We start from the raw sequence: 25,950 nt of genomic DNA, 5'->3' as shown, positions 1-25,950 counted from the left end.
AAACGTACTACTACTACTACCTTTTGTTGAAGAGTGCTCAATCTACTTTTAAATGCCCTGTGATTAAGGAATGTGTGTCTGCCTCATACTGTAAAGGTGCATACACATGGTAGCAATCCCTGCAGCCATTGATATTGGTGACCACTGGGACTTGGCAAGGTGCCGATATAGGCAAGTGCATACACACTTGCCGTTGCCAGCGGGCTGTGAACAACTGTGGTGGTGGGGGGGTGCATGCACAGACGTTGGAGGGGGTCTAAAACAACCCATGGGAGCCTGCATCGGCCATCGGGTGCTGCATACACATGGTGAAATTGTGCGATAAAATAATATCGCTCATAAGGGCTAAAATGAGTGCTATCAATCAATTTATCGCACCGTGTATATGCACTCATTTTATATATCAATTTCTAATTTGCTTATTTTATAACTGGAGGTGATTTTAACTCTCTACACTACAACATATTGGATGACTCTAATCCACCGTCTCCACCTCGACCTTCTGCATTTCCTTACAATGGTATCTTCTGTATTTGCATCATGTCTTGATTGATGTTTGAATTAACCTTTCACTCCCGAGTGCATGACTCGTAACTAGACTTGATTATATCTTCATGTTTGAAACTATTCTCTTTTATTGCGTAGACTTTCATTGAGCAAATTAAAATTTCTGATTACACGTTGGTAGTGGATGTGACACATCTCAATCCTCCAAGCACCTCCTGCCTTTGGCGCTCACATAATGAGGACTTTCAGAAATATGTGAAGGTTAAGTGCAATGAATATTTACATGACAAAATTGATAGCTGGTACAATTCAGTAATATTTTGGAAGGCATCAAAGGCGGTCATGAAGGGACATATAATATCGTATTTAGCAAAATGTAATAAAGAAGGTAAAGACAAATGAGGCCTTTACTTGCAACACTTAGCTATGATTATATGTCCTACTGAGGCGAAAAAGTCTCTTTTAATGTACCTCCAAAACAAATATTAGAGACTTCCAATTTGAGGAAAAACCAGTTGGCATTTAGTCTTTATGCAAAAGCAACAGAAAAAAAAGCTTTGCCCCTTATTCTAATTGATTCGGATGGATGTGTATTTCGGATAGGAACCGAGTGTTCTTAGCACCACCCACTGTATGGATCGCTCACACCGTCCGAATGTTGTTAAGACGCAGAGCATAAGAACTGCGAGTGTTTCATGTGAACAACTCCTCCATCTGTGGGAACCTGTGGGAACCTCCCCCATCCTCCGATGGTTGCCGACCATTGAATGATAGACCGAGCGGTCAGGCAGCACTGAGTGCTCCAGACCACTCTGAAATTTTTCTGTATGGAAGCAGGGATATGGGCGGGCAACTGACATCTGGCTATGTCAGCTGTCTGCCCCCAACACGTGCATCACGGCTGCATTACCATACGTACACCCATTGTTTTCTTGGGAACGCCCATGAAACGCGGGGCGTACGCATATGGTAATGAGGCCAAACATCCCTTCACGCCCCTCTCCACCCCCTGCTCAGATGGTTCAGACCGATCATTTTCTGCACGGAACTCACACCGTGTTCACACGTGCGAGGCGTTCGCACATGCACAAAAACACCTCTGCACATGCGCAAACACCAAACATCGGCTGTCTGATCACACATGCAGCGGTCCGTCTCAATCAGAATAAGGGCCTTTGTGATCCTGCTATAGGACCAGCACTCACTTCCCAATCTGACATATATGAGTAGTACTTCTGATCTTTATATACAACTGACTATCAATCTTGATAGTGCAAGGTAATTTCTAAAGGAATCTTTGTTGCCTACATTGACTACCCAGAAGAGGAATTGTTTGGATGATAATATTACAGAGGAATAGCAATCGATCTGCTCTGGCAATCGATATGCTTAAATTGAAAAATCTTTCTGGCCCTAAAGGTCTTACGGCAAATTATTATAAAAATTGGAAAGATAATATTTCCGTACTCTCATAAGTTTATTGCAGCAGATTTATTCAATAACTCTTTGTTGGTCTCATGTAGGCCTAATATTTTACTCAAGATTACAAAATCTTGACAAAAATCATATCTGCGTGATTTCATGCAATGATGCTGGGGCTTCTTACACCAAGCTAACCTAGGTTCATAAAAGAGCATCACTCCGTATTTGGAAATTGTTCAGCATTTCTAATTCTGGCATATTCTCTTGCACACCAAATGTCTTCTACTATATTGTTGAGCCTAGATGCCAAGAAGGTCTGCGGTAGATTTATTTTAGTCTTGGATTTCAGGGATTTTGGAACAGCCTTTAGTAACATAGTATAACTGCATTCAAATGTTTAGATACACAAGAAAGGGATGTCTCTTTAAACCTCTTCTATTTACAGTACCTTTGCATTGGTTTGCTTAGTTTGTAACCTTATAATTGGTCACTTACATGCAGGGCCCTTATAGGAAATATATATAAATTTATTTTGGTGTTCAGAATAAACTTCAGTGTCATGTAGACATGTAGAACCCATATAATAGAAGTCCTAGTGTCTCCTTAAATACATAAAAGTTAAATAAAATGCAAAAATGTGTAAAATAGAAATGCAATTTTGATACTTTATATTTATGGCCAACCATGTGGCTAGCTGGTGTTTGTCTTGTGATCATAATGCTGTCATAATAATGGGCCTATATTTATTTGTAGGCCAGGAGCTGCAGCTCTATCCTCCCCATTGTTAATATGGCCTGGCCTATTCGTATATAGATGTAGTCTTTTTTATTGTATATTAGAAACCCCTTACTAACTGGGCGCATTCACCACAGACAGACATGCTTTCCAGACTTGTCAGAGGCTACTATTTTATACTGTTTTATACAGGCTTTCTTTGTCCTGATTATTGCCATTTGATCAGCATTGCAGATTCACCAGTGTGTCCAAAATGTGCCCAAACAGAAGCATCCGTAAATCATTGTCTAAGAGGCTGTGAGGTCATTATTTCTGGATTGAGATTAAATGATTTTTATTCTTTAAAAATTGATTCATCCTACCTGTCCATGCATGAGGCATTTTGTATTTGCCGGTGCCACTGCAGGACCACCCACCAGTTGTAAGTGTTTGCTCATGATTGGCTGGTTGTGTAAGCAGTGATATCTGCAGGTTTGTTATGTGCTGCTGGGCCCAGGTGGGCCTGATGTCAGTGGTAGGGGGGTGGGTGGCTAACAGGAGACTTGCAGCATAACTGTCAGGAGGTAGGTGACCCTTCTAGGTCTCACCAGGCTTGTCAACTGTTCGAGAAAGTACCCTTGCGCACTACGCAACATCTACATTGCTTTAAGGGAAATGTGAACTTTGTTTATGACAAATTATAATTTTAGACTCCAATCCTGGTCCCCCTTTCTGTCTGGGCCTCGGACTGGAGTACCTGCAGACCCCCCCCCCCCCCCCTGACGCTGCCCTGTACCAATTTGCACCAAGATTCATTTGTTCTATGTGTAGTGCTGTCAGTTACTTGATATAAACTAATATTGTACACAAGAAGATTGGTGATAATCGATTCATGTGATAACATTAGCACACTGTTTAATATGATAAGGCTCAGCAACAGGTTAGCAGCAAAACCAGGGGCGTAGATACAGTTAGGCAGCCCCCGCCACTGCTTGGGGGAGCGGGGGCTGCGTGGGCGCTGGGTGCGGGTATCCGCCCGGCGACTGGCGAACTGAGTGATTGTGTATCACGGCCACATGCCGCTGCCCGTACGCTCGCTGATCACAGGCGAGTCGGTGCGGGCACGGCCAAGACTGTGTCTGTCAGTAAAAAAAAACAACACATTATTTGAAGGGCGGGTGGGTTGTCCAATGGGAGGGAGTGCGTGCGTGCGGGCTGTCCATCCAATGGGGAGGGAGGGCGGGCGAGGGCAGTGCATGGACGAGCTGATCGTGAACCCCCGTATCTGCCTGACAGGCGAGGAGTGGGAGCTGCTGGTTAGCTGGAGGCATGAGCGGCCCCATCTCCCATTGCTGCTACCGACCAGTCACCTAACAGGTGAGCTCCTGCTCTGCCCCCTCTGTTGTTCCTTGTCGTCCGGGCTGCCCTCACTCCCCTCACCGACCTAAGGGCATAAGGGTGAAGGACGAGCGCAGACCACCCGCACACTGCACATGAGCCAGGGCTGTGCTGTACAGTACAGCGCTGTGCAGCTGATGATGGCCTGTGACTGTGTACAGCCCAGGCAGTTCATTTTGAGAAATGTTCCAGGCACAGGGGGGGGGGGGGGGGGGGGGGGGGGGCGCCAGAAACTTTTTTGGCAGGGGGGCGCAAAATTTCTAGTTACGCCACTGAGCAAAACCCATGTTCACAGTGTTCACAAGAGCAAACTAGCTACTTATTGATTTATTCAGACAGTAATCGGTTCCTAGTTTCCAGGACATACATAATTCATTCACCTGCATCAGATTGTTTGGTAGTACTGTGTACTGTTTCTTACATGGTGTGACTCAAATTAATGTGACATAAAAGAGTTGGGGATTTGATTTAGGGGTAAGGAGTTCCTTAAAAATGCCGTAGGGCCCAGTATTATCTTGCTTTGCCCTTATCAGTAAATCACTTTAATATTATTCATGTCATTTCATGCCATTACAGTTAGGAAATGAAAAATGAAGTTTTTCAAAAGAGAATTACTTTTTTCATAGTATTAGCATCTATTTACAGGAAAAGCAGTGGCGCCTATGTAATTTTTAGTTTCACAATTTCAAATATGAACAAGGAATCCAAAGGCATAAAGCAAAGCAAAAGGCAAAAGTCAAGCAGACAATCAAAGCCCCATACAGCTACAGATGAAACCCAGTGGATCAGGAAATGGAAAGTCAGAAAGCGCAACATTCTCTGATTCTCTGATTGTCTAACAAATTGATATTTGCTTTAACTACAACTAAATGCACTGTAGCACTAAAGACAAACCAATCAGGTAAAACGTACACACATATAAACACACTATTACTTTTTGTTAACAGAAAATGATGTGATAAACATAAGGGTATGTACTGTACTTCTTTTAAAACAAAATAGTCACAAAGCGATTAGCTTTTGTTAATAGCCATTGCAAACCCTAAAATTACCATTCTCACTTCAGTCACACAAAACATCACATTATTTTTGTTTTTTTGTTGCTTTTATAACACAGGTATGAACAAGGGGTGTGTACATACCTAAAGTCGCATCAGATCCTTTCTAAAACCTACCCTTTCTGCTGTTGCCAGCTCTCCAGCTCTCTGCAGGAATAGATGCACTAAGCTTCAAAAGTGATTAAACATCCTAGTATCTGATGTGTGTTACCTCTATCATGTATACACATCACATTTCAAAACTTACAAATTAAACCTGAAATAAAGACTCGGAGACTTAGGTTTGGCAGAAATTGTTAGCTGATTTATTTTAGCACTTTTAAGCTAGATTAATTTATTAATAATTAATTAATGGTGGCCCAGAAAGAACGGCTAATTAACTAAGCTCCACCCACACAATCTGCATACGTAATCAAGCCTACCCTAACAATCGGTATCCGCTCGACCTACTGCATTGACTACCCATCCATCAGGGTGGGGTCGCTGTCTCTGAGCAGGTGATCCAGCGAAGGCCTAAGCCAATGAGAGGTGAGCGCAATGAAAAGCAATCATATACGTAGCATCATCATTTGAATAAGAACTAATTCTATTAATCTGATGTTCTTTCCTGCCTATCAACCAACACAATTAAGCACCCACCCAACCATAATAACACAAGGGAGGGAGGGTGGGAAAACTTTCAGGAAAGAGAGGAAGACTCCTCCCTTTCCTGCACTGATATCTCAGCTAACACTGCCCTTCCATAAGTCCTTATTGGACCCCCGAGTCACATGCTTCCCTAGGTCACACAACAGCCTTGGGTGTTTAACCCACTCCATGGCTATTGCAGACATTACATTAATCAAAATGGAGAGTGATAAACAACCAACCAATCAGCTCCTGACTAACATTTATCAAATACAGTCTGTGACATGGAAGTTAGGAGCTGATTGGCTGGATGTTTATCACTCTCCATTTTATAATTTTTTTGAAGCTTAGTGCATCTGGCCCTCAATTTGTTATGGATAATGTAAAATATCTGCATTAATATTAGTGATAAGCAGTTTTTCTGTAATCGAAGCCACTCCAAGCATCAGATTCTCGTGGGTTTTTCAGTCCTATTTAAGGGACCCGTGGTGCGGTGCCATTTTCCCTCTACTCAGGCACTAGTATGGAGGGTTAGGTGCAGGCTGTGGGGAAGGAGGGTTAGGGGGACAGGGGGTTAAACATACTTACATGACACCTGTCAGGAATCCCTCCTTTGTGATATTCTGGTATCAGTAATCTGACCACTGGCATCCCCATCACCAGTCCTCTGTATGTATTCTGTTCTGTGTACAAGGCATGCTGTTGTATGTTGCCATGTACTCTGCTGGTTCATATGGCTATATTCAGACCGTAAACTAATACAAGTGGTTGTTCTGTTTACAAGGCACTCTGCTGTGTGCTGTGCTGCTGGATGAAATTGACTGTGCTGTGCCTAGACTCAATAAGTAGCTGATGTGTCCATACAAATGGCTGTGCTGTATATAGACTCCATACAAGTGCTATGCTGTGTCAATTATGAAGTGGTTGTCCAGTGTCCATCCACACCAGTGTTGCTGATGCACCTTTCCAGTCTCCAATCACTCCTGTACAAGTACTGTGACTTTACGGGCTTTATCCCACTTTGCATTCATAATGTACTCCACATGTCACACCCCACAGTGTATTCCATACTATAGAAGTACTGTGGACTCCACAGACTGTACACTGTAACCATAACATACAAGTACTTTGGATTCTGTAGGTCATACACCACTGCAATCATATAAAGCGCTGTGACTCAGCAGTATTATTTATGAACAATGTTTTGTTTTGTTTTTTAAAGTGAAAAAAGTGTGTATTTATAACATACAAGTAACTGTGCCTCTGCAGGCTGTACTATGACAATTTAGGACATACCCATCTGTCTTATCATAAACAATGTGACTTCTCAGTGTCATTTGATGGTTGGCAATGTTTCATAGATGTCCTATAAACTGGCATGTATTTGTGCCTTAACAGTTGCTTAGTAACCAGCTGACTCACTGCAGCTTTTGGCCTAAATTGGATGGAAACACTATTGTCGCTGAAAGGTGGTCAAATTGACATGAAATTAGTCAAAATGTATGTTATTGAGGTTCACAATAATCTAGAAACAAAAACATTTTTAGAAAAAAAAATACAAAACTTAGATTCAAAACTAAAACCTGGTGACAAATTAGAGCACAAACTAGCAAGAAATGGTCTGGTGCTCATCATTCATCCATATAGCATCGGCTGTCTTAGTTTCCTCTTCTCTTGCATTCTACAACAGCAAGCAAGAGATGACAGCAGTGGCCATCATCCAGTCCAAGTCTATAGTACATTTACCAAGTAGTTGGAGTTTTGAGCGAACTGGTATTTTACAGTATGTCACTATTTCTGCCTCATGGGGGTGGAAGTATTGGTACGGCAGGTAGCGTATGTCCTGGGGGTGAGGATTGATAGCATATGTCCTATAAAATGGGAGGTGCACAGAACAAAAACCTTCTCTAATGTAGTCCAAAAGCTAATATCTAACTTAAACATAATAGAAAGAAAAGATGGCTATTTATTGACATCTGATGGCCATGTCCTACTGTAAATGTATTTCCTTTTTTTGTTTTTTTTAACATTCCAGAAAAAATTTTTACTCCAAGAAAATGGAACTGACTTTAAAATACAACGGGCCAGATGCACTAAGCTTCAAAAAGTGATTAAGGCGGAGAGTGGTAAACAACGAGCCAATCAGATTCTTCCTGTCATGTTACTGGCTGGTTTTGAAAAATGTCAGTTTGAGATGATTTTATTTACAGTTTCTTATATAGCGCAGCATATTCCATTGCGCTTTACAATGATTGGTTGGTTGTTTATCACTGTCCACTGTATCACTTTTTGAAGCTTGATACATCTGGCCCAATATGTGCTGTTTACATTTATTCCTTTTTTTGTCTTACCAAATGTCTCCGTTCTATTATTTACAGTATGTTCCATCCTGAATGTACAAATTCTTTAATACACAATGTAAAGCTTCCTCGAATATCCCTGATGTACAGCCTATACTAAGAAAAAAAAAGCATATGGTGTTTGCATATTTGAATCTCGTTCAACAATAAAATGAAACAATATACAACCATTGTCTCCAAGCTCTCTCTTAATGGTGCATCAAGGGACCCGTACAGTACAAAAACAGTAATTAAATCTAAAGCTAGCTACCTTAAATTCAGTATACTATTAAGACTACATGCCGTGGCAGAGCTTGAGACAAATTACCTTCCTTTAGTGTCTAGAACTCTTGAAAATCTATTGAGGCAAATCAACATTATATAATCTTGTGCTTATTGATCTTACAGTACATACAGTATAATAGTAGCGTCCCCAGTCTTGTCTAGGAAAAATCATGGGAAATTTCCTTGTCTGCCTGTTAAAGTCAACCTTTAGCCATTCAAGGTGCTAGTTAGACATCATCCCTTTATTGTACTATAAATCTACCAATTACATTGGCCTCTTTTTAATGAAAATTTCTAAACACTGACATCACAGTATTTTCTGTATATTGCAATTATTTCCACAGATTATATGTTTTCCCATTTGAAACTTAGATTTATTTAATGTACTTTTTATGTTGTTGACATATTTATACTGGACTTTATTTTTATTCATGTTGATTTTCTCTTAGCAATTGGGAAGGATACACTAAACAAGACATAAAATTCACATTTGTTGTCACTTATCTGTATACATTAAGAGAAATCAGCAGCATGTTTGCAGTTTGCCAATAAATACTCTGAAACTATTATGAGAACAATCTGCAAGTAGAAGATGTTTGCTTTACCCTATTTCACTTTCACAAAATAAGCACAATTTTATGGTCAGTAGGGGAAATTGAACTTGGCAGGATTACCACCGAATGCCTCAAAACTACACGACACAGCCAATTTAACACAGAAAAACTGTCTTTTAACCATTTTGAAATCTTTAAAAGTGTAATTCCTTTTGAAAACTTATAGCAAAAGATTCTGGAACATTATTACCTTGCACTAATTCTTCCCATTAAGGGATATCCTTCAAGCAAACTATGTCTGTCCAAGCAAAACCAACTTGATGTTACTATTCCTTATACTCAACTCCCAAAGCGGCAGAGGTTAATGAAAGCAGGATGACCTATTCGGTGTTATTTCTTAGATGTACTGCTGCAGAAGGATTAAGAGAATGGTTTTCTTTTTATCTTAAAGTACTGTATGCTCTACGTGGCAAAAAGATAGGAGCTAAAGATGAACGAAGTTACAGCAACATTTCAAGTGAATCAATTTCACAGAGGTATAGAGTTGTAGTAATAAAATCTTCAAGTACATCCCTTCCTTGACCATTCAGTAGAGTGTCATCGGGCACATTGTTTGTTAATTCTACACTTCACATTTTCATCATCTGTATATATTTCTAGGTGTCGTGAGTCTCCAAAACACTGCCATCTGCTGGTGGAGAGTGAAACTACATCTATTTCTTACACATGCACAAACACAGAAGGTAGCAGACTAGCTTTGGAAACTTTTGCTTCGAGCTGGCTTACAAGTAGTGTAGAAATACTGTAGATTTCAGAAGTTGATGGTGTCAATTCATTCATTGTGTGTTAGGGTATAATTTTGGAGACCTCCTAGTTGGACACAGATCTTAGAGTGAACTCGGGTCTGAAAATTATAGGGTGAATTCTGCATGGATGACATGCCCCTCTCCAACTTTATGCAAAAAGCACTTCAAACTCCTTCACTTGTTTACATCCACGATCTGAAGCACCCCTTTTAGAGTCCATGCACACTGCTAAACTGACTGCAATATCCTTACAAGCCACCAATTATTGCACCATCTAAACTATCACCAGCCCTATGGCAGGTACAGGTTCTCTATTGGTTTTGACAGCCTTTGTCATCAGCATTGTGTGCGGATTGACTTCTTCTCTTATTCATGCCCTATGTAGGTGCATGCATGTGCTATGCAATATATTGGTACTATATAAGTAAAGGATAATCACAACATTTTGCAAAATAACTTTGATCACTTTGCTCATCTCTAATATTTTTTTTTTTTTTTTTTTTTTTTTTTAAATTCAATAATTTTTATTAAATTTTGCATATCAAATCAAACAACCCACTCCCCCCACATATACATCATAGGTGGTAAGAATAACAGACAAAATCACAAAGATTGGCATATACAGTGTGGTGACGATTGTAAGAGGAGAATTGAAGCAGGATGTCCTATATAGTCGCATTTCTCTAAAATAAAACAGGATATGTAGAAACCCGATGGCGCCTACTCGGGTAACGTTTGTAGGAGCATCACAGAGAGAAATTAAATAAAAAATTGTTCACATAAAAGGGGAAACATCACCATTCACTTACGTAGTTTGTAGTATAATAGTAATATGCCAATAGAACTATAGTAGCTAAATAATTCTGTCCAACATTAGTATATTAAGTCAAAGTAAACCTCCCCCCACAAATGACCAAAACAAACCTCCCCTTTAACCGCCCACCCTGTACTACCCGGCCTCAACTGAGGTGTACCTGGATCCCTGAACTATACCCCCCCCCCCCAACTATACTATTCTAAGCTATATACCTAATTATACCCCCCCCCTCCCCCCCCTCCCTAGTAATGAAGGCAGCAGCCTGTGGTCCCTAGCTAGACTGATACCCACACATCCATCAGGATGGGAGCACCAACAACATAGCTAGACTATACCAAGCTAGGCGACCCCTTCATCCCACCCACCCACCCAGTTGAAGGATTACTGAAGTATGGACTGGATGGGGCAAAGAAAGAAAATTTAAGGAGCACATAACAATTGAGAGCAGTATATAAATAAACTGTATCATAGATAGAATTAACTCTCCCGCAGAAAAAAGGAAAAATAAAAAAAAAGGGGAAAAGAAAAGAAGAAAAAAGGAATGCGGCAGTTATAGCAAGTATTCTGTTTCAATGACATATAATATACTGCACCAACATCTCTGCACATAAAATGGACAACAACTATAATAGTATTAGAGGACCATATCAGAAACCCAATGCTGTGGAGGTAGGCTTCAACAACATGTAGGGGGACATTAATCTGGCCAAGGTTCCTTGTCTTGAGAAGACGAAAGCAGGGTGTCGGACTCTTGCAATGATATTCCAGGAGATGTAAAAGAACAACCAGCGGCCACACATATCAAGTGTCGAAGTCCCAAGTCTACAGATGACCGCATAGGAGGAGTCATTGTTGGTATTGAAAACTTGCATATATCCGCAGGATCTGTACTCAATCGCATAGCAGGAGAACAATAAAGATGTATAGCATGCTTGGCTCGCACTGCAGATATTCCCGGGTTACATAGGGTAGGAAATGTTCCCAGCTGCTGAGTTACAGGAGATGATGAGAGTGCAGGTTGAGAACAAGAGAGAGTAGTATTTGAATTTTCCTCTATGTATCTCTCAGGGGCACACGCAGGGGGAGATATGGTCTCTGAAACTTCTTCCAGCCTCTCCACAAGCCTCTGTGTAAAAGCATGGATAGCCTCAAGGAGCTGATGTAAAGAGGCATCCATGATGTAGCACTACGATGCAATCCCAGACAGTGGTTAGGAACCTCTATATAAATGCTGAGGTGCTGTGAACAAGGGCAAGGCACAATATATTTTCCCACAGGGAAGTGAGGCGCACTGTTGGGAGCAGGATATTCAAGTAGTAGTATGGCAGTGGCTAGCACACTGCCACAAGCGTAAGGTAGATAGGATAGTGCCTCTGGTAACGTTAGGTGTTAAGTGTCAAGTGCAGCAGTTGGCTCACAATAAAATCTAATATGACCATTGAAGCGCCGCAAAACAAGATGCAGGATATTTCGCAAAGGTCACTAGCAGCAGGCTCTAATTGTAATAAGCACAGATACAGTGTTCCAGGAGACCCGTCTCAGGGGCAAACAAATATTGCACAGTACCTTGCAGCAGATACATAAACAGAAGCACCAATGTGCCAGACACCGTGAGTGGTCTCCAGCAGGGAGGGAGAGACACGGATATCAGGGTCCAGGGTATGCAGCAGGTAGCTGAAGCAGTGAACGTGGCAGAGCAAGATGTCCACGGCGGGCGGCAGCAGCGGGTCGCGGCCTCGTCACTGACCCCAGTAGTAGAGCAGGACCCAAGCGGCGTCACGTCTCCGCAGCCCACCGCAGGAGCACCGGACGGTGGGGAGGACCTCAGTAGCAGTGTGTTCGGCTCCCGGCTCACGCCCGACAGACAGGATTGCAGGAGGAGCCGCCGGAGGGATCCAAGATGGCGCCCGCAGCGCGATACGCCGCAGGCCCAAACAGCCTTCTCTCCCCTCACAGACCAAGGAGGAGAGCCACGGGTGCCGCAGGAGAAACAGGCAAGGCTCCGGAGGGTGGGTGGAGAGGGGCAGTAGGGCTGCGGTCGCTGGAGCAGGATATTTAAGCAGGATTTACCTTGCTCATCTCTAATATAAGCACATTTTCAGTACTCTGAGCATGAATTATCAGGATATGGAGTTTAATAATTTATGATAATATTTTTTTGTGTTTTCTCATCGTGGGCCAGATGCACTAAGCTTTAAAAGTGATAAAATGGATAGTGATAAACCACCAGCCAATCAGCTCCTGCCTGACAAACACGGTCTGTGACATGGCAGGTAGGAGCTGATTGGCTGGTGGTTTATCACTCTCCATTTTATCACTTTTGAAGCTTAGTGCATCTGGCCCAATATAAGGACATTCATGTCAGTGCAGTTTCAGTTAGAAATCAAACAGGATTGTAGGTTTTATGTAAGCTCAACAATAATGTCATAGATATACCAATGTAAACAGCCTCAAAGTATGTTGGACAGGTTAATTTATATGACAATTTCTAAATGCCGATTGATTGTTTGGAAAAAAAATATATGACACCCCAACAACCTACGAAACCATGCTGACCTGTTCAAGTGTTGACCAATTTTTGATTGTGACCTTTATTCAATGTTGATCTTGCGCATGTTGTTATATTGTCATTCACTAATAAGTGACTCTTTTTCTTCTAGGTAAAGGTGAACATGGGAAGCCATATCCTGTTAGTGAAGTAGACCAAGATGACACAGCTTACCGAGAAAATGGCTTCAATATATATGTTAGCAACAATATTGCACTGGAGAGATCCCTGCCTGACATTCGGCATCCTAAGTAAGTTGACCTTCCTATTAAAATATCCATTAAATAATAAAATAAATATATATTAAAAATTGTTTAAAGTAAAATGTTCTTCTAATCAATTTCGCTGTAAATTGCTGTGTGTCGTTATTTAATTTCATTGATGTAGTGGCTGGCAGACATATCATTTTGGAAACTAGGTGAATATGGACATTTTAAATAGACTTATATAATTTAAGTTTTAAGGATCCACATAGTTTCATTATATAAAGCATCTTACTGAAACTGATTAAATAAGTCATTATGGGGGTCACACTGCCATCTAATAAAACTGATGAATGGAAATGAAATCAGTTCTAGTATATCACAGTTTCTTTCTACAAAAAAACTGTTGTTGCATATCACTAGTAATAATAATTAGTAAAAGTAATAACTGCATTGCTGATATGAAGCATATAGGACAAAATTGGAAAGACGTGAATATTTGTTACAATGTCATTATGGCAACCATCCAATATCTGTGGTCTGTGATCCAACTCTGGTCTCTTGCCGTATCTCATTTACTGTATATGACAATCAACCTTGAACCGCCATTAACTCCTTTGCTGCTGTTGAGGATGAGTGGAACTCATCTTAAGTACTGCAAGGGTTCAAAAGTGACCTCCTCCCATTACAATTGCTGTTGATCTAACCAAGGGGAGACATAACTGATTTTATTTATCCCTTCAAGCCCTTCAATTATGTAAATAAACTAAGCAAATTAATTATAATTCCTCCATAATCTTTTATTTCTTATTTCATATATAGGCATTTCATAGTCTGTATTCTCCTGTATGTGACAAACTTGATGATTTTGGAAGTCATTCTGCTACCTAGTTTTGTTGGGATGGGAACTGGGGAAATGTCAAATTGTGCTTCCAAACCTAATATTTGGAAGAACAATTTTCAAAAAATTTCTTATCTTTAATACACAGTTTTTTCATTGCTTCATTAACATTCAAACTGCTGCAGTTGGCCTATTAATTCCTTTCTTCAACTAACTCTGCAGCAAATCACACACTCAACACTACTAATTGCAATAATTGCCCTATTATCTCATATAACATGTGTTCCCTACACATTTTAGCGTGTACATTTGTCTGTGTAGGGCCATCACTATTTCCTGTTTCAAATCATTTTACTTAATTTGTTTGTATAATGTTGCCCTCAATGCACAGTACTGCATAAAATGTGGGCATTAATATATATAACCCCCACACACCGTCATTGATTGTACGGTGTGGCAAGGATATCACCTAACCATTATCAATATGATTCAGTGTTACTGTAGATAATGTTGCAGATCAGATAAACTACTGTAGGACTTTAATGGTACTTACTGTATTAGAGAAAGTAGTCTCTGTATAGAGATCTTTAAACAGCATTTTGCATAAGGTTTACTTTTATTATAAATTACATATGTCAACTCATCAGATGTAAATTAGCAAATTGATAAATTACAAGGGTCCAAAACAGGCCCTACATATCCAACCTCATCTCCTTCATATTCCCTCCCATCCCATTCAGTCATGCCCTTGTCCTGTAGAATCCATATGGGTTCTTGTAGAAGGAAATCATACTCACCAGACGTCTTCTGTGCTTCTGTGGCTCCATACCCATGCTGTACACACAATCTCCGCATTGTGTTCCATCTGTGGGCTCAGCCCACAGACTAGGGGTTAGGTCCGCTCACCAGCCAATCGTAAATTCTCTGCTCATGATTGGCTGGTGGGCGGTTTAAAGTAAACTCAAGGAGGCTAGCCCGCTTTAGAGGATGGCCAGGTGTGCCACCCAATTATCTGAGCCTCTCAGCAATTCTAGGAGAGAAGCAGGTATGCAATATGGTCACCAGCTCTTTTGACTTATTATCAGCTAATTATCATTATCATCTTGTGACTTTGCAGTTATGTTTTATCATTTTGAAATGGTCTTACACAGTCTGGCAGTACTTAGTCACCATATGCCAAAAAGGGGGTTATACTGTGCCACACCTCCAGAAACAGGACAGAGAATTTTGGCATATTGTGTTTCCAGTAAAGATGTTATGATGTAAATTTACCAAGATTGGAGTTCTATTAAAGATGGGATGTTGCCAATATCATCCAATAAGATGTTGCTTCTTATTTATTTAGCACATTCTAGAAAATAAAATATACAGATGTAGCGCCTGTCATTCAGGCAGGGGCTGGCAAAACTTTTGCCAGCCCCCGCCAGCCACCAGCTCCCACCAGGGGGGCGTGCGCACACGAGACGCGCATGCACGCCATGGCAACGGAGCTCCCCCGGGTTCACGCCGCCTCGCCACCCCTTTCCGATGCTTTTTCCCACCTCCTCGCCCCCCCCCCCAACCCGTCTCCCTGAAGAGGGAATGGGCAGGGTCCCAGTGCCCAGCCACCGATAGACTGGGATGCGCTTGCGCATGAGACACATGCGTGTGCATCCCAGTTTAATGGCATCCCTGTCCGCCGGCACTCACCAGAGGGGGTGTTCTGGTGGGCGCCTGGCAAGGACAAGGGACACTCCATCTGCAGTTTCTGATTGGTTGCTATGGGTAACATCCCATCTTCAATATAACTCCCATCTTAGCAAATGTACCCCTTTACTACTGGGGGTTCATTTTGTGCAATACATGGGGGTTCATTTTGTGCAATACGTAGTTTCCAGCTGTGGTATTTTTTTATTTTTTTATTATAATATGTGACTTAAAATGCCTAGCGATGCCGGTCGCTTTGCAGGATAGGATAATTCTGGTCATTTGCTGTGTAGAAGATTAAGTCACTTGCTGTGCAGAGACAGTGTACATTACATTTCTAAGTCTGATGTTCTCTACTATGATGTCTGGGTACTGCTATTATGATTGAACATCATAGGCAAAATTTCTACAGAAGAAGGAAAAGTTAAACCAAACAAAATTAATTGCACTTTAAACCCCTGCAGCACACATGCATAGTGACAGAAGCTGAACAAAACTCTATATGAGGAAGAGATTTAGCAGAAGATGGCTGTATGGGGAAGATAAGTTACAGATAATCAAAGGCTAGAGAGACAGGAATTCATTTTAATGCTGTCCGTGACAATGTGAAAATATCCCTGCTCTCTTTCCTTCACACTGTCATGCGCTTGAGTCCTGTGTCTATTGGATTGGGCCTTTGATACAAAGCTACAGAGTTAGCAGCTGCAAGTCTACAAAATAGACATTTATTTTCCCACTACATGAGAAATGCGGACATTTATAGATTTTAGTTTGTACAAGAGAGGGAATAATTATAAATTCTCCTGAAAGTATATTCATGTATCCTTTTGATTGCTGTGTCGACATATAACCAAAAATTCAGACAATAAGGAAATTAGGATTAATTAAACCACTTTATTTGAATCTATTCTACATTTTTTAAAGGAGATTGCAATCCTCTTGTATCCACTTAGCCAAAAGGAGTGTTATTGATGAAAAAGCAGGAACAGTTGTTGCAAATTGGGTTTTCTGACAGATTGAACTATTAACATTATAATTACTGATATTTTTATTTTGTTTGCCGGTATTCTTAGTCATGCACTTGCCGCCAGTGCTGACAAGCAGGCATGGCTTGAATATCAGATTGCACCACTGGAAAAGGTCAGCTTTCAAATTGTCATTACTAATGAAAACTATTTACTTAAGAAAGTGTAAAGAGAGTTCTGGTGCTATTGTTTTCCCACTCTCTGTCTCGTGAACCTTTATCAGAGAAGCATAAGAAAGAGGAATCTTTCTGCTTTTACTTCTGACCTAGGCTGACTTGTGTACAAGAAAGGTTCAGTCAATCAGCATTTTGCTGTGTCTCAGTAAGTGCTGTTCACAAAGACTTATGCTGGTAGAATGTATCAGACTGCAAGTCAAGGAACTGAAATGTACAGATCCCATTGTGAGGAAAAATCTCAGTGTCACAAGGTGGATCACATAGAATACAACTTCAAAATTCTCAACTGCTTGCTGGAAATAGTGTAACCCAGTGGTTCCCAAACTGTGTGCCATAGCACCATGGGGCACCTCAGTACACTTGTAAGGGTGCCACGGGTTGGTGGTCCAGAACCAATTCAAAATATTTATGATCAATGTAATAAGCAAAACAATTGCTTTTCTCTACCAATCATAATGGATGTGGGCAATTTGATGCCTCATCACATAACTGACCCTAAGGATGACAAATAAACATTATTTACTTATTTTAATACTTTTTATACATTTCTCAATAAGAAATAGGTTCCATGATTAAATATAGTAGCCTCTGTTGTAACCAACTCTTTTGTTGGCAACAAAGGCAAATTGAATATCTTATTATATGGATTGGTAATTTCAAATGAATGTAAAAGGGGAACATGTATTAGTCCTTTAGGTTGAAGTTCTACAGGTACATCAATGGGTTGGATCTTGTGTATATATGTACTGTATGTATGTATGTATGTATAGATACATAAAATGGGGAGAGGGTTTTTTTAGTTATCAAGCGCCAGAAAAAAATGGAACAATATTGAATAATTATATCTCCAAAAAAACGGCACTCCCTATTATCAAAAAAGGGCGTCTGATCAGTCCGGGAACAGTAGGGGTGTGCCACTGGTGTCAAAAGAACTGGGGATAGTAGTTTTGGACAATATGTGTGTGTGTGTAAAAAATGTTGGTACTTGTGTAGTTTCACGGCGCCACCCGATACTGTTCGCTCTGCATGCTCATGTGTCATGCATTCACCCTTACTGTGTCCTCTGCATGCTCATGTCATATATTCACCTGTACTGTTCCCTCTGCATGCTCATGTATCATGCATTCCTTCCCGGAAGAGCAAAGTGACTTTCTTTCTCTTCAGTATTATTATTTTTTTTTCATTTTTTTCTTAACATATTGTATCTCCTACCAGAAAATTCTGCAATGTGCAAGATGCCAGATATCCAACAACTACAAATTGTTTGCATGACAAAGAATGGCATACATAAATCCGGGATTACAGAAAGCCGTACTGCAATATAATTTCTCTGTGATAATGTTCTTTCAGAGTCTCTTTCTTATTAGTCTGCTTATTGTTACTTGTAAACTAAATCACAGTGGTCTTCTATTTAATTATCGTTAGAGGGAGCATACAGTGCAAAACATTTTTAGCAAAAAACTTTTTTTGGACATAAATAACTGAGCAGGATGATAAAACATGCCCGGTCTTTCTGTAATTATCATACCCACAGGACAAGAGGAACTGTATATGGGCAGCATTTAGCTATTATAGACAACATACCTAGTCCTTCCTATATCAGTTCTTATTTAACTGAAAGAATGAAACATGATAGGAAGAGTTCTCTTTAGCTTCTGTAGTTTCACAGTCCAGTTAGTAATCAGTGTAGTGTCCCTGTCAGAATCAGTGTAGTGTTCCCAGTAGTCAGCTTGTGTCTGCGACTGTGTATATATTCGCGCCTATTAGGAGCTTACGCAGTTAGTGTAGTCAGTCAGCGTTACGCAGTTAGCGTAGTCAGTCAGCGTTGTGTCAGCGCTTATTACATTGTGTGGGAACCATTGACCATTTTTAACCTGCCTGGCAGGTGTTAATATCTTCCTGAAACACCCCCACTATCCACATTAGCCCAAAGCCTGTCAAGCGTAGTGATGGGACGCGGTACGTGTCCTCCCAACCTGTTCATACCTGCACTATCCATGTTGGCCTGGAATTGAATTTACGAAGTGTGGCGAGCGCAGTGTGCCACAGAGCCCGAAGTGTGGCAAGCCAGCCCCGCGAGGGGATGTGTAAAAGGAGCCAGAATGTTGGTGAGTGGATGTGGATTACTTGACGTGTATTTGGCTCGTTTTACGCATCCCCTCGCGTGGCACGCTGCGCACACCACACTTCAGGCTCGGTGGCTCGCTGTGCTCGCCACACTTTGGTTAATCAACTCCACACCGACGTGGATAATGGGAGTATGAACAGGTCGGGAGGACGCGTACAGCGTACCCTTGCAGGGCTCGCTGCGCTCACCACGCTTCGAGCTAAGGTGAATAGTGGGGGTTTGAAATGGAGGCATTTGCCAGTATGTAATATGGAGCACCGGCAAATGCGTCCTGGTGCACCGCACCCCCCCCCCCTTTGTGCACAAGACGCACGCGCTAATGAACCCCTATCCCTGACCGTCTCCCTGAAGGAGACACAGGCAGGGTTCCCGTACCCTGCTGAATTAATTACTGGGACGCACAAGCGCATGAGACACTCGTGCATCTCAGGCAGCTGGAGCATCTCTCTGCTGACTCCCGCATGATCGCCTCTCCGTCGCCGTCCACCAGTGCAGGGGATCTTACGGTTATCGGTGCTCACTAGGCTTGCAGGGGATGCCGGGGACAGAGCTGAATAATTGTTGCTAGAATCATAACGAAAAATGTAAATGTATTTCTTTTAAACCATCAGTTTAATATATATCTATAACTTTAAAACTAAACAAGCTATCATAATATAAAGCACTACTGGTTTTGCAGTGTAAATGATTGCCGCTTTTAAAAAACTGGAGATTTCTTACCAAATCTCTACTTTCTGAATCTCTCATCCTTTTAAATTTCACCTTAGATCTGCTATGCAGTGTGCAAACTAGTCAGCTAGCTTAAGAAGATATTTTAATATTGCCCTTGCAATAAATGACATGCAAAATTGTTTTGCAGTTTGAACTGAAGTAAAGTGCAATAATATATGCAGTCCATTATATTAGATCTATGGGAAGTTATTAGCTCATCTGCCATACCATTTTAATTCACCTATTAATTTGCGAGTCTGAAATACGTAAATATTAATCTACAATTTTCCCTCTACGGACAACTCATTCATTTTTCACAGAGTTTCTGTATCTTCCTTGGTAATACTGTATCTGCAATACTTTAGACTTTAAACTATGGCTACACTATACTTAAAAGGTTTTTTCACACCCTGCTATGACAATTTTAGCAGTTGAGCTCTCACATGCACTTCATATAAAATGAATCAGCAGGAGGTTTGATCAATAGAAATAAATCATAGTCTGGTAAGGAGAATGTAACAGCCTTGTGCTTTGGATTCTGCGAGAAGGAATCTGATGTGCAGATTGCATTTGTACAAACTGCACTGCAAATAGCTGTCTGATGTAGATAATTACCTTCAATTTGCAATTAGCAAATATATAGCTTTGATGGGTGCCTGGAGAATAAAGTTTTGTGAACATTGACCCATACAAATTGATACTTTCTATATTCATTAGCACAGTTAGTCTTTTTTAGGAAAAACCCCCACATACAGCATTTTACAATTTGCTATTGCTTTCAACTAGAATTTGGCATATCGTTTCAGCCAAAATAAGGCTATTTATTTATAGCTGGTAAATTAATTTTCAAATCTATCTAATTTTGTTCAACATTTGGTGAGTAATTACCCGCTGGTGAATTAGGCCAAGCGCACTGCATGTAATGTAAACACAATCAGCAAGCATCAACATGTTACATATTTAAAGCCTTCTAAAAGATTCTTACAGCAGTTCATGCGCTCGGTCTTCCTGGATGATACTAGGTGGGAAATTCACTAAGATTGAATGGATAAATATAGTCAGGATCACTACATCAGATTATTTACTATTAGCCGAATGTGGATGAGCGGCCGTACATAATACGGATGGGCCAGCAGTATTCAACTGTATACGAATGTATACAAATGCATTCAACATCTATAGAACATGGCTGTAGTTTTATATGTCATTAGTACATGGGGGGAGGGGCCCTAAACTGCACACCCTGGACATATGAGGTGCTACCTGCTGAGACCTGTAGTGCAGCAAGCAGGAGGACGAGTTTGCAGGTGCACACTAAATATAAATGCTAGACCTTTTAACACACTGGAAGGAACTAGAGACGCCTTCCTCCTTAGCACCCCGACCACCTGTCCCAGATTGTTTTTAACTAGGTTGGAGTCCAACATTCAAGACTGCACATTTCAGCTTGGCACTATGAGGGTAAGTCCTACTATAGTCCTACTATATATATATATATATATATATATATATATATATATATATATATATATGCTGAGTGTTAGTCTGTGGGACTGTGTTTGGGGTGCAGGGCTCTTTGGGCTGCTGTTGCTGGGCTGCTCTGTGGCATCATATCGTACACTCTCCATCACCCCTTTAGTTTGTTTAGTTTATATGTAGCACCCTCAACATCTATTATTACCTCTTACCTAGGTAAGTCTTATCACATATCATTTCCCCTATCCCTTTTACTATCACTTCAATTTCACACTAATGTGATGCCATGGAGTGATTCTGCTGGGCTGCCCTGGGGGGCCCTGTGCCCTGGACCTGTCTCAGAGTAGTGTTAGGGACTTGTCCTATTGAGGTAACCTGGACACGGTGGACAAGCCCATAATAATGGCCATCATTATGCTAATAACCTCTAATGTAATATAGCAAAGATATTAAAAGGTCTAGCATTTATTTTTAGTGTGCACCTGCAAACTCCTCCTCCTGTTATATGTCATTAGCAAATGTACTATCATTCGTACAGGTGAATTCAAATCACAAATTCTCCATTGAATACGAATGATAAGTACTGTAGAACATCTTTTTTCGGTGAGTTTTCAATTTGTTAGATCCATGCAGGCTTATCAGTTTAAAAAAAAAAAAAGAATAAATAAATCATTTTAAGAAAAAGGCGTGGTGTCCGCCTCTCCTGGCTATAACCAGCCCCGATCTCATTCAACCGGTCCTGGTTTTCAGGGGGACAAAAAAGTGGGGTTCCCCAGGCTGGTCCTGGTTCCCAAAATCTTGGTGACAAAATTAATAGGGTCTTCTGTATTTTGACAACCAGCACCGGGCCCAAACATCCACGAGGGTAATGCCACAGCCAGTGAAGACTTCTTACTTTTTATACTAGACTACCTATGGTGGGTATACCGCCAGCCTCCCATGGTGCAAGTCGTCGCAATCCATTTTAACAGCTTGGCAATTGGCGGTGGCGTTGCTGGAGGAGTGCAATACCATTGATCATCCACCAGATGTCACTTTTTGAAATCTTCACTGCGCATGCGTGAAATGTGTGCTGCAGCGTGTGCATGAAGTGACTAAAGTATTAAAAAGCTCTGTAGCGTTGGAACTACTTTGCTACTACTGTACTTTTCAGTAAGCTACAGTAAGCCGTCTATCACCTGAACAATCCAATCAAAGCAAATGCAATCCCAATATCAACAGCCAAACAATGTGTCCCTACTAGGCGACCTGACCACCATAGTCATAGCTAGAAATGGAATGCATGTAATGTCTTTATGTAATATATATAATGTCTCGCCCCCTTTTTTCATCCCTGCTTGATGCTGCACTGTAATCCACAAAAAAATTCCTAGTATGCGCAAGTATACATGGCCAATAAAGTAGATTCTATTCTATTCTTTTCTATTCTGTAGATAGACACTAATAAATACAACTACATTGCATATCATTATACTATTTTATAACTTGCTATGGGCACAGATGCTAATTGCGCTAGGATGAATCTAAGTGGAAGCTTTGGCCGCTCGTATCAGGTGTGTAGGCTAGTGGATAAGCGCGCCGCTCCGCATGTTGTACATTAAAGTACAGTATGCCTGAATTTGATTGTTAAAGGGAACTTTTTTTTTTCAACAAATTTACAGTAGGTCAGTTACTGTATATTTAACACACAAAAAATCCTGCCTCCCTATAAAGCTTTCTGTGCGTCTGCACGGGCATGGGCGCTAGTGTGTCTGGACGGGCATGAACAGCTTTTATTGCATTGTACTGTAATGACTAAAGCTATAAGTGATATCTCTATACATATAATGGGGAGGCATAAAAGCTCCTCCCTAAGTTCCTGGATGCCAAAACACTGTGTTTAACCTCTTTATACAGTATTTACTATTTGCGGTTCTCAGTAGTAATGTGCTAGGGGGACAATTGGAGGGAACCCTACCTAAATGCCTTTTTTGTGTGACTCCATACAGCAAGAATCATAGCATTTGTTACATTAGGATTTGTCACATTAGCATCATAGCATCATAGCATTTGTTACATTAGGGTTGGTGTAAAAGCATGCTAACATAGCATTGCTAAAGCTTAACCCTATGGATACATCTGTGTGTCTGACCTCTGACTCGGTCCACATCCAGGAAGCAGGGAGCGACATGGGTGGATTTAGAGGTGGGCACACATATACTCCCCCTAACAGTGACAACTGCTGCCACTGCCAGGAAGGTCTGTATGCACTAAAAGCCGGGCAGACAGAGAGCTGGGGGCTGCCTGTCTGTATTCACAGTGCTGCTTGTCCCTGACTCCTGGCTATTTGAAATCTCGTGCTGCCGCTGTGGCAGCGTGAGATTTCAAATAGCCCGGAGTCCAGGATGTGCAGCACTGGGAATACAGCCAGACAGCCCCTGGCTCTCTGCCGGGCTGTCAGTGCATACAGTCCTTCCTGGCAGCGGTGGTAGCTGTCCCTGTTAGGGGGGATGTGTGTCAGAAATGACAGGGGGATTTGAAATAGCCACGAGTAGGGGACTGCAGCACTGTGAATACAGCCAGGAAGCCCCTGGCTCTCTACCTGGCTGTCAGTGCATACAGATCTTCCTGGAGGCAGCGGCTGTCCCCCATTACTGGGAGCATATATCCCTGTAGGCAGCAAGCATTTCTTTATTCCCACATGGCAACGACCATGTAACCCCAAGGCAACAACCATGTAACCCCAAGGCAATGACCATAAAACCCCCATGGCAACGAGCATAGAACTCCTGGCAACGAGCATGTAATCCCACATGGCAATGAACATGTAATCCCACATGACAATGAGCATGGAACCCCCTTGCAACGAGCATAGAACCCCTGGCAATGAGCATGTAATCCCACATGCCAATGAACATGTATTCCCAAATGGCAATGCACATGGAACCCCTGGCAATGAGCATGTAGGTAAGCAACATTTATGCTGCATCATTTGTAATAGGCATTACGGTGTTTGGCATAATACATAATGGGCATTATGGTGTAAGTTTTTGACACTCACCTTTGGAGCGCAATGACCCTGTATGTGGAATTTATTGTGCAGTTTGGCTCAATCAGTGTGGCATTATGTGACTTTTGTCTCAATCCGTTAGGCATTATGTGAATTTGGGCTCATTCCGTTTGGCATCATGTGTAAGGGGCAAGTATAATGGGGTCTACTATTTTGTTGCATAATGTGTAGAAGTGGTATATGGTGTGGTACACTACACTCAAGGACATGCACCCCTTTGCGTGGCCACACCCATTTTCCGGAGTGCGCTCTACTACATCATTCACTTTTGACACCAAGGTGGGCCTATGTACTTTAAAGGCCAGGGTCTATGTATAATACCATTCCCCCCTCTCTTTGCTCTCCTCCACTCTCTCCACTCTCTGAGTGGGCACACTGGCACCCCCCCCCCATCCCCTCCCTCTCATGGTGCCCCCCCTGTAATTTTCTCCTGGATCCGCCCCTGGAGAGAAAGTTCACATGTGATATATTGCATGTGAAAGGACCGCATGAAATGTATCGCATGTGGTCCAGGGTGGCTCAAGGGAGTCTGATAGCCCATACACTGCTTGCACATAAATATACAAGAATGGCCTATAAAACTAGTCATGGCACAGTTTCCTCGTTTTGTGATTTAGGGGTAGATTTATTAAGCTTGGTGAAGTGAAAAAGTGTCTGGTTTTTAACACCGGCCAATCAGCTCCTACCTGATTTTTTTTCAAACCAAACCTGTAACTTCACAGTTAGGAGCTGATTGGCCGGTGATAAAAACCAGACACATTATCACTTCACCGAGCTTAATAAATCTGCCCCTGAGACACATTTTCAGCAATAAAATGCTCAAGACTTGCAGAGTTTCATGGGACATGGCATGTTACAGGGTCTATTTGACACAATTTCATGAAAAATGTATGAGGATACGTGTACTCTATTACACAGTGCTCATAAACAAACTGGAAATGTAAGAAGAAAAAAGTACCGACACAGTCCTTTAGGCGCTATCTGGGAACGGTTCTCTTTCAAATTTTTGGACGGCAATACCCAAAAAATAAAAGTGAAAGACAAAACACCACGATAGTGTAATACAATTTTTGATAGATGAATATGGACAAAAATTCAATAGATGTTAATTTTTGATAGGTGGACTCGTACCCTTCGCGTTGGTCTACTGTTTTAAGGTAGACAAAAATCGCTTATGTCTACCTTAAAACAGTAGACCAACGCGAAGGGTACGAGTCCACCTATCAAAAATTAACATCTATTGAATTTTTGTCCATATTCATTTATCAAATATTGTATTACACTATCGTGGTGTTTTGTCTTTCACTTTTATTTTTTGGGTATTGCCGTCCAAAAATTTGAAAGAGAACCGTTCCCAGATAGCGCCTAAAGGACTGTGGCCCTTATTCTGATCGGTGCGGATATATCCGCGTGCGTTCGGCCCGCCGATGTTTTGTGTCTGCGCATGTGCAGAGGCGTCTCTGCGCATGTGCGAGCGGGGCGTACGGCGAAATTCCGCATGATATGTGAACACTCCGAACAGGGGGTGGAGAGGGGCGTGAAGGGCTATTTGGGCTCATTACCATATGCATACGCCCCGC

The 25,950-nt window shown here is 41.5% G+C and overlaps 1 protein-coding gene across 1 annotated transcript in view; it reads left to right on the top strand.

Annotated features, from left to right (window-relative positions):
- Positions 1 to 25,950, top strand: part of GALNTL6 (polypeptide N-acetylgalactosaminyltransferase like 6) — a 1,179,186-nt gene that overhangs the window by 381,255 nt on the left and 771,981 nt on the right. The window contains exon 3 of the mRNA XM_083170927.1: positions 13,188 to 13,326. Coding sequence (XP_083027053.1) covers positions 13,188 to 13,326 — 139 coding nt within the window. The remainder of the gene's footprint in view (positions 1 to 13,187; positions 13,327 to 25,950) is intronic.

This window comes from Crinia signifera, chromosome 1 (assembly GCF_055691185.1).
Source record: "Crinia signifera chromosome 1, ASM5569118v1, whole genome shotgun sequence".
In the NCBI taxonomy this organism is placed as follows: domain Eukaryota; kingdom Metazoa; phylum Chordata; class Amphibia; order Anura; family Myobatrachidae; genus Crinia; species Crinia signifera.
Note: the sequence above shows the minus strand (reverse complement) of the source record. Positions and strands in the feature narration are given on the sequence as shown.